The sequence below is a fragment of the Ipomoea triloba genome, chromosome 2 (genome assembly GCF_003576645.1).
Source record: "Ipomoea triloba cultivar NCNSP0323 chromosome 2, ASM357664v1".
Taxonomy (NCBI): Eukaryota; Viridiplantae; Streptophyta; class Magnoliopsida; order Solanales; family Convolvulaceae; genus Ipomoea; species Ipomoea triloba.
This window is the reverse complement of record NC_044917.1, coordinates 26878236-26889105: the sequence shown is the minus strand read 5'-3', so window position 1 is coordinate 26889105 and position 10870 is coordinate 26878236. Positions and strand designations below refer to the sequence as shown.

Sequence of the window (10870 nt, the reverse complement as noted above, 5' to 3'; positions counted from 1 at the left end):
TTCGCCTGCACACGTGGCGACTAGCTACCGGTGAACGCATAACCGAATGATCTAATCCGATTATGGCGAGGCGGCAACTTAAAGCCACTTACTTACAAATACGCTTTTTAACTTTGCCCAGAAATGGCCACATCACGTGCCGTCCAAGCCAACCCTCGTCTATACTAATTTGACGCGTGTCCCCTGCCTCTTGTAATTCTAGATTTTTCAATTGTGGAAACATAATTTTGCGTTGATCAACAATCATTAAAATACTTGTACACCTCATAAATGAATATGAGAGATTTTGATATTTATATTTAGAAAAAAATGTAATTTATGTCCATCATGTCAATTATAAATGTCACATCTTAATTTTAACTGGTATAAATATTGTCACTGAATTGTCAAAATGTGACCATATATTGTAATAAGGGCAATATAAGACTATATTTTGATAAATCAAGAGCAATATTTATACCACTTAGAATTTATGGTTGACATTTATACTTGGCATATACATAAGTGATGGGTAAATACCCCCAGGGACTACTGTAGAAATACAATGTGTATAGTCCGTGTATTGTTGTACCCATAAAAGGTCGGGTGCCCCTTAGAAATTGTTAAAGGGCAAGTGACCTTTGGGGAATATTATATTCCTGAAGGGTCAGGTCCTATTTCTATATAAAGGACCTGACCCTTCACTGTAATGGCACTCTCTCATCCCTTGCCTCTGGGGATCCTGAATCCATTCATCCTTTCGCCCCTTCTCGGAAGGAAGCCATGGCTTTCTTTCCCTTTCTTCTTACATTCATGTTTACACACGCTATACACTAAAAACACACAATCAAACACAAGTGGTGTAAATCCGTATGCCCGTTTACATTTACACCATCATTGGCGCCGTCTGTGGGGAATGCGACGAAATGCCGTGTTCCTCTAAGCAACCGGTTGGTATTCACCATCCACATCACCGTCACAAAGCTCACCGAAAATTACAATGTTCCGCCACCGCCTCCGTCGTACAGCGTTCCACCGCCGCCGACCTCCTCCGCTCCAATCTTGAGCGAGTCTTGAAACAGGTCACCAATGACCGCCTCCTCGATAGAACCGCCACCACTGCCGCGAAAGACACGGAGCCCTATTGCAACATGACTGCGTTTCCACGGCTGTCGAGCTGGAGAGAACGACCACCACCGCCGGCACGAACCAAATCCACCCACTACTGTGACCGCCAAGAAGAAAAGCTGTATTCTTGATCGGATCCCCATCATGAAGATCACCATCATGATAATCATCGTCATGATTCTCACCATCATCAACAAACAAAAACGAATTAGGCCACCCTGGCTCAAAAAAAAAGGAAGAAAAGTTCGCTGATGCATAAACGGGAAGATCTCGACGCGTCGAGACGTCGTTTTTCTTTTTCGCCTATCTCCGGCGGGCAGCAGCAGCAAGTGGAGATCAAGACACTATAACCACCGCCATCACTTCCGGCCATCGATCATCGTCCATCACGGTTAGCCGCAAGTCAAAGAAAATGGTGCAGCCTTTGCCACCTGCCAACCATGCAACCCAGCTGCCGTTGCCACCGCCACTGGGGTTCTCAACCGCCGCCGACACCTTTCTCGCTCCATCATCATCGCCGCCAGTTTCCGTAAATTGCTCATGAGGCCAAGCTGCAAAACTCCGTGCCTGTTCGGCGAGACACCGGCGACCATGGAAAGATTCTGGGCCCCGACGAGATGATGGTGACGCGGCAGTAGCTGACCGGCTTGTTGATGATGCCATTCTCTCTCCTTCTTGGTCTTTTCTCTCTCCCTCACGGACTGTCGAAGAAGCAGAGAAAATGGTGAAGAAGACAAAACATGGTGGTCCTTTTCCCTCACATTGTTTGTGAGATTATATTTTTATTATTATTGTAATTGAAAGTCACGCATGGGGGCTTGAAATGGGGGAAAGAACATGGTTTTGTCTTTAAATGGAACAAAACAAGATAAAAGAGAAAACGACAAAAATAGAAAGGTAAAAAAAAAATGGTTGATTTGAATGTCTTCCACATGAAAAAAAATGGTGGAGGAAAATTAGTGTTGTCGGCTGAAGAAAAAAAAGATGGCAGCTCACTTTCATAGCAGTAGCGTTGACGCCGGAGACGTCCGACCACCATCGTTGCTCATCACACTATCACACGTCACAACCGCCGCGACCTCCACCGCGACCGCCATCATCATTAAAGTGCTTCACCATGCCACCTAGCTCCAACTCCAAGCCTTCCTTGGACAACCATGGTCACCACCATCCGCCGCGGTTGTCGCTAAGTGAGCCGCCGCCGCTCGTTCGATTTTCCATGCAAAAGCTTGGTCGCCGACTGGGAAGGAAATCAATGCCGGACCACCACCTCATCATCACCGTTCTATTGCAACCACCGTACCGGTAGAACTCCGGTAGCCTGTGCCGGACTCGGATTTTCATCAATGAACCCACCTCCTCCGGCCACCGTCGCCACCTTTTTCGGCTCTCACACCAAGCCACCAGGATTCATAATTCTATTTTATTGTTTTCTTTGTAATGGCTTTGGAATGAGGGAAATAAAAGACAAGTAAAAAAAAAAAGTAGAAAGATGGGAGTAGTTGTCGACAAAAATAAGGGAAAGGATGGAGTTGTTGGGAAAGAAAGAATAAAGAAAGAGAGAGTGGAAAGAAGACAAAAAGAAAAAGACGAAATGGTGGAGGAAAATGGGGTTTAAAAAAAAAAGGGAAAACCCCATGAAAATTGCATAAAGTGGGGAACAAACGTTACATAAAAAAAAATTATAATAATAATAAAATTGTATAATGTAATGGGAGACAAAATATTGTTGTTTAATCTTCCCAATATAGTTCCACCACCATGGTTGCTGGAAACGGAATTAAAAGGGATATTTCTCCAACATGTTCCCATCACCACGCTCCCACGAAAATTATTAAAGACGAAGACTCCATAAAAAATCAGAATTGTTGAAGATGAAGACTCCAAGATGAAGATTGTAGTCTCTCATTAGAAATGATAGATTTTTGTATCCCGAATTTTTGTAAGGAGACTCTTGTAATAAATAAAATAATAAAAAAAAAGCTCTCCGACTCTTCCGTTTGGGGTTTGGCCAACCTGCACGGATTTGTTGCTTGAGTGTGCCCATGCCTCGTCATGGCACTTGAAAAAAAAAAAAATCTCCGGCTCTTCCGTTTGGGGTTTGATCAACCTGCACGGGTTTATCCGGTTGATTGTGCCCATGCCTCGTCATGGCACTTGAAAAAGGACCATTGTGGTCGCAAAAGGGCTATTGTGGTCGCAAAAAAAAAATATAATTATAAATAAAATCCCGCGCTCCCGCGATGAGACCAAAATGGTCGCCCAAATACCGTATTGGTGAAAAAGATGCCCTTGGCACAAAGAAAAAAGGACCATTGTGGTTGCAAAAGGACCATTGTGGTCACAAAAAAATAATTATAAAAATCCCGCTTCTCAGCGATGAGACCCCTGTGGTCGTTAAAGCACCAGCTCGGTAAAAAAGATGCCTTTGGCACAAAAAATCTTACGCAATATAGTGGCTTTGGGTGCCCGCATAGCCCCAAAGTGGTGCATTAAGTCGTTAGGTATCCCTCGGAGTGAGGGTTCATTTTTAGTTATAGAAGTGGAGTTAGGAACTAACTTAGGATTTGCATATCAGGATAGGCATGCATTACATGCATATTTGCATTTTTTATCTTATTTTTTGCAGGATTTCTAAAAAGCTCACGGGACATGAAGAATCACTAGAGGACATGAAGAATCACTCGAGATTCAACCTAGAAAAGCTGATCAAGCTGCATAAAACCAAGACAGCCCCCTTTATAGTCTTTAAATGATTACGCCTTTTTGGTTGTACTCTTTTTCCCTTAGCTAGGTTTTTTCCCATAGGGTTTTTCTTAGTCTAAGGTTTTTAACGAGGCAACCAGCGTAAATCATGCCCCTCATGCTCAACTCAGACTTGAGGGGTTCATCACAGACGCCCCTCATGCTCAACTCAGACTTGAGGGGTTCATCACAGACTATCCTCATGCTCAACTCAGACTTGAGGGGTTCATCACAGACTATTAAGGCATTCAGACCGGGGATGAGGGGTTCATCACAGACTATTAAGGCATTCAGACCGGGGAGACTTTGCTTGTAACAAGTTGGCCGCCCGGAGCACTTTTTACTTCTCGAACCTGACGACTCTCGCAGATTCAAGAAGTGGGGGACTTGTGATGGGTAAATACCCCTAGGGACTACTGTAGAAATACAATGTGTATAGTCCGTGTATTGTTGTACCCATAAAAGGTCGGGTGCCCCTTAGAAATTGTTAAAGGGCAAGTGACCTTTGGGGAATATTATATTCCTGAAGGGCCAGGTCCTATTTCTATATAAAGGACCTGACCCTCCACTGTAATGGCACTCTCTCATCCCTTGCCTCTGCGATCCTGAATCCATTCATCCTTTCGCCCCTTCTCGGAAGGAAGCCATGGCTTCCTTTCCCTTTCTTCTTACATTCATGTATACACACGCTATACACTAAAAACACACAATCAAACACAAGTGGTGTAAATCCGTACCCCCGTTTACATTTACACCATCAATAAGAATTATAAATTACAACTTTTTATTATATTTATTTGAAATAGTTTCAGTTATTAACCCTCCAATTTTTATAATATGATGATTTTGATCCATCATAAATAAAGACTGTAATGTCGCCTTACTTTGTGTTGCATGTGTCAAGTCTATTAGTTAATATGGGAAAAAAATTATAATTTACAATTTTAAACTATTAAAATAAATGTTTATAAGTCGATGAATCAAAATCGTCAAAACTGTCACTTCTACATTTATGTATGTTATACTTTGATGGGGCCATGAACCATTTTTATTGGTAAAGTCTTAGTTCAAGAATAGTAAATGAGGTATTGATGGGTTCAAGAGGGGGTGAATGAGGAAGGTTTGCCCAAATGAAGGGAGGGTAAATGAGGAAGGTCAACCCAAGTCCAAGGGGGTGAAGAAGGAAGGTCGGCCTAATGGTGAGGGGTGGGGGTAGAAGGGAAATGGTTGCTCGATGGGGTGAAGGAATAGCGGCCCACCCATCACTTGGTTGGCTGTGGAGCTTGTCGACCCCCTTGACATGGTGTGGCTAGCGAGCGGGGTCTCAACACTATAAGGGGGTGTTTGGTTGGATGGAAAATCTTTTCCATGGAAAAGATTTTTCATGAAGTGGAGGAAAATGTGTTTTTCCGTTGTTTTGTTGGATGGAAAATGTTTTCCATTGGAACTTGAGTTCCCAAAAGTGAAGGAAAACAAATTCTTATTAGTTAGAATGTGGTATTTTGTTTTCCATGGGGTTTGGGAAGAAAGATTGAACAAGTAGACTATTTTACCCTCATCAATAATAATATAATATATTATCACTAGTAATTGTTAAGGGCATATTGGTTTTTATATTCATAATTCCTTACCATTCCAAATCCAACCAAACAATGGAATTCATATTCCCAGTAATTTCTTTTCTACCAACCAAACAATAGAATCTATTTTCTTGGTAATTTATTTTCCATGGAATTTGAATTCCATTTCCTTTCTTATCAAAAAAAAAAAAAAGAATTCCATTTCCTTTAAATATTTTCCAGCGAACAAAACNTCAGACTTGAGGGGTTCATCACAGACTATTAAGGCATTCAGACCGGGGAGACTTTGCTTGTAACAAGTTGGCCGCCCGGAGCACTTTTTACTTCTCGAACCTGACGACTCTCGCAGATTCAAGAAGTGGGGGACTTGTGATGGGTAAATACCCCTAGGGACTACTGTAGAAATACAATGTGTATAGTCCGTGTATTGTTGTACCCATAAAAGGTCGGGTGCCCCTTAGAAATTGTTAAAGGGCAAGTGACCTTTGGGGAATATTATATTCCTGAAGGGCCAGGTCCTATTTCTATATAAAGGACCTGACCCTCCACTGTAATGGCACTCTCTCATCCCTTGCCTCTGCGATCCTGAATCCATTCATCCTTTCGCCCCTTCTCGGAAGGAAGCCATGGCTTCCTTTCCCTTTCTTCTTACATTCATGTATACACACGCTATACACTAAAAACACACAATCAAACACAAGTGGTGTAAATCCGTACCCCCGTTTACATTTACACCATCAATAAGAATTATAAATTACAACTTTTTATTATATTTATTTGAAATAGTTTCAGTTATTAACCCTCCAATTTTTATAATATGATGATTTTGATCCATCATAAATAAAGACTGTAATGTCGCCTTACTTTGTGTTGCATGTGTCAAGTCTATTAGTTAATATGGGAAAAAAATTATAATTTACAATTTTAAACTATTAAAATAAATGTTTATAAGTCGATGAATCAAAATCGTCAAAACTGTCACTTCTACATTTATGTATGTTATACTTTGATGGGGCCATGAACCATTTTTATTGGTAAAGTCTTAGTTCAAGAATAGTAAATGAGGTATTGATGGGTTCAAGAGGGGGTGAATGAGGAAGGTTTGCCCAAATGAAGGGAGGGTAAATGAGGAAGGTCAACCCAAGTCCAAGGGGGTGAAGAAGGAAGGTCGGCCTAATGGTGAGGGGTGGGGGTAGAAGGGAAATGGTTGCTCGATGGGGTGAAGGAATAGCGGCCCACCCATCACTTGGTTGGCTGTGGAGCTTGTCGACCCCCTTGACATGGTGTGGCTAGCGAGCGGGGTCTCAACACTATAAGGGGGTGTTTGGTTGGATGGAAAATCTTTTCCATGGAAAAGATTTTTCATGAAGTGGAGGAAAATGTGTTTTTCCGTTGTTTTGTTGGATGGAAAATGTTTTCCATTGGAACTTGAGTTCCCAAAAGTGAAGGAAAACAAATTCTTATTAGTTAGAATGTGGTATTTTGTTTTCCATGGGGTTTGGGAAGAAAGATTGAACAAGTAGACTATTTTACCCTCATCAATAATAATATAATATATTATCACTAGTAATTGTTAAGGGCATATTGGTTTTTATATTCATAATTCCTTACCATTCCAAATCCAACCAAACAATGGAATTCATATTCCCAGTAATTTCTTTTCTACCAACCAAACAATAGAATCTATTTTCTTGGTAATTTATTTTCCATGGAATTTGAATTCCATTTCCTTTCTTATCAAAAAAAAAAAAAAGAATTCCATTTCCTTTAAATATTTTCCAGCGAACAAAACGGGCTGTAAAATGCACCTCTGTCTCCCTCATGGACATGACATGTTCACTACATCCATATTGATCTAGTGTTGCATGGTCCTAACTTCCAACTCAAGTACCATGGTTCAATTCATAGCATGCCTAGTATTATTTCAAGTTCAGTACTTGAACTATAACATTTATTATTTACTATATATGTATTTGTTACTTGGACCATTGAGAAATTCCCTTGGGCATTGTATATACGCTTTTGGGCTTAGTATGGCCGAGCAATAAAATTATTATTCTCCTACTCCTGATTTGTATATTCATACTCAGTCCCGTAAAAACCATCATACTTCATATATTTTTACGATAATTTTCTTCATTTGACATATATATTTATTGCATATTGTGCATGATTTAATAAATTGTTATATAAAAATAAATTAGTATGCAAATTAATTTTTTTAACTTAATAAATGCAATCCACTAATAAGAATTAAGAAGTTTTATTATCTTTAATGCTTTACCCTAATTCAGTCCACTATTTACTAAATATTGACCTGAGTTGTTAAATTCAACAATATATCCAAAATTGGTAGATTATGCGATCTACCAAACACTCCGTTCTAGTGATAGTTGCTCATTTAATTTTGGGATTTAATTTGTATATCTTTACGTTCGAGATAGATTTATTTTTAGAAAAAGAACTTAATTCATTAAATCTAATGAAAGACAATCAACAAGGAAAAGGGGAAGAGTATCAAACCACTCCCAAAAGAAACTATAAAATTTAAACTATTTCTAACGTATGATAAATGTAAATTAAAAATCTCCTTTCCCAAATACTATTTTATCCACTCAATGTGTACACTTTAACAATCAATTTCTCATGAATCAATAATCAATTTTGAGCATATAATGTATATTAGATTAAGAATGTCACTTATGATAATCATAATCAACTTTGTCCCAATCCAAATCGAAAGTGAATCTAATGAGAACAATAGTTATTGGTAGGACTGAGCATCGGACGGGTTCGGACGGATCGGATTTCCCATCCGTCCACCCGATCGGTTTTCGATTTTAATTTTGGAAACCCAAACCACTATTTTTAACACGTTAACCGTTCGGATATTGCAAATTCGGATTGCGGATTATAAACTTCGGATTTCGAATGTTATTCGGATAAACATAAAATAATATTAATACATTTTAATTAAAAAAAATATAGGAAAAACGACTAGTTGACTACATAAAAAAACTGAAACATAAATTCATAATACTTAACTAGTTAACTAGTGAACTACTTCTTTACAAAATAAAAGAACATAAACACTACATGAACTTAGAAGGTAGAACTTAGAAGTTACAATTTAAGTTAAACTTACAAAATTGTAACTTCTAACTTCAAGTCCAACAAAAATAAGGAGTTAACTACTTAACTAGTTAACTTAGCAGTTAGCAGTTACCAACAGTCTAGTGAGTCTACAGTCCAACTGTCCAACAGTCCAAGTGTCCAACACCAACTGTCTAATAATACAAAATTACACATAATTACACATTTACACAAAATTGACAAAAATCAGCATAAGTTTTCAGACATTTCAATTTCAGCAATTCAGCAATTTCAGCATTTCAGCACATCAACTGATCAACAGCATTCAATCTAGCAGACAACATTTTCACTCTTCTTCCTGTTAATATGACAACTTAAAACAATATTAGGGAAAACTAAACAGATAAGTGACTAAGTGAGGCAGTGAGCTAACTAGAAAAGTAACAAATATTAGGCTATAGCCATAAGACTATTAGGCTCAGATTGCATATTTCCAGATCAAGTAAGGAAATGGGGGCAAATTGCTAACAATGTATTTTACAAACACATGAGCAACATGCCAACTCCATTCCATTTATTCAGTTAAAGGTGGAAGCATCATCATAGCCAGCCAAGAGAAGAATCATTAGTAACTTACTTAACAAAATAAAGCATTAAAAGTATGATCTTCCTTACCAGAATTCCAGAAGGGCTCAACTCAACTAAGGGCAACAACATTTCACCAATAATACTCAGAAAGTTACCCAGCCACTTAGAGAGTTAGAGGTTAGAAACCTTACCAGCAGACACAATAGGCAACAGCAAACAAATACAATATACATTATTGAAATAATCAAATAAATACATAAATACATTACAGGTATTGATGACAACATTGATGGAATACTGCATCTAGTGGGCAATTCTGCAAAACAGAACAAGAACAAGATCAAACAAATATAAATAAGGAAAAAAAAGGATAAAAAAATAAAAAATCTAAGAAAAAAAGTAAAAAAGAAGTTACCTTTTTCTAGTCTTTCAACCTCATCTAAGTTTTCCACAACCGTGATTGCTTGATTTGGTAATCTCAACCAATCTTGGGTACAAAGTAAGGCTTCCACTATTTTAGGAGTCAAGGAACTCCTAAATGGATCAAGCACCCTCCCACTTGTACTAAAAGCACTCTCAGATGCAACTGTGGAAATAGGAACTGCAGGCACATCTCTAGCCATTTTAGAGAGAATAGGAAATCTCTCACTATTGCCCTTCCACCACTTTAAAACATCAAAAGTGGCATCTTCATCATCCTCAACTATACTCTCACTCAAATACACTTGCAGCTCTGTCTGCTTACTGCTTCCACCACCACCCTCCATCCTCTTTTTTTTCAACTGACTCTTCAACCTTGACTGAGGCCTACCAATTGAGGTAGCCTTAGACTGGACAGATTGAGTAGAGGATTCAGAGGGGGTTGAACTGACAGAATAGGTAGATGCATAATCAGCATACAACACAGACATGGCAGTTTGGACCTTGGCAAAAAAAGATTTGCCTTTCTCTTCTCCATAAAGCTGGACAAACTGATGAGGCATGTATTCCTCCTTATCTCTGGGGTCCAGAATATTGGCATAAAAAAATGAGAAAGTTCATTTTTGCTGGATCCCCCCAATATTTATGAAACTTGGTTTTCATTTGTTGCCCCATTACCTATTACAGTATTACAGAATTAAGCAACATAAGACAAATAAGCAGAACAGAACACAAAGCAGAAATACAAATAAAGATTTACCTTATCAGTTTCAGGCTCAGCCAAAACCATATCTTCCAGCATGCAACTGAGATCAGAGATCTCAGAGAAGAATATGTTAGAAGTGACATAGAGAGAACCAGAAATTCTCACTGTCATCTCATAAAAAGTTTTCAAAAGCTTAACTAAGCTTTCCACAGAACTCCAATCCAGAAAACAAAGGACATCATCCAAATCAGCAGAAAAGGAGGGGTCAGTTTCTGCAAGCATATCAAACACTCTTTGATATTCAATTGCAGTGTTAAGCATGATGTAGGTGCTGTTCCACCTAATAGGGACATCAAGATGCAAGGCTGACTTGGCTTCCACCCCAATCAGATCAGCTAGTTCCCTAAACTTTTGCAACCTAGCAGGTGAGTTCCTAACCCATCTCACTGCATCCCTCACCCTTTTAACAGACTCATCTGCATACTTCAAACCATCTTGGACCACTAGGTTTAGGATATGTGCTATGCACCTCATGTGCAAGTACTGCAGCCTAACAGAAGAACAACCCCAAGATAACAACTTGCTCTTAAAGTACCCCAAAGCTGTATCATTAGAAGAGGCATTGTCCACT

At 39.0% G+C, this 10870-nt stretch overlaps 1 protein-coding gene across 1 annotated transcript; it reads right to left on the bottom strand.

The window, feature by feature from the left end:
* Positions 1 to 1375: 1375 nt before the first annotated feature.
* LOC116011416 lies at positions 1376 to 2721 on the bottom strand. Its single transcript, XM_031250977.1, has 2 exons — positions 2104 to 2721; positions 1376 to 1808 (listed from the first exon to the last, which is right to left on the bottom strand). Exons 1-2 carry the CDS (start codon positions 2144 to 2146, stop codon positions 1444 to 1446), a joined length of 408 nt encoding a protein of 135 aa, XP_031106837.1. The 5' UTR covers positions 2147 to 2721; the 3' UTR covers positions 1376 to 1443.
* Between the last annotated feature and the right edge of the window lie 8149 nt (positions 2722 to 10870).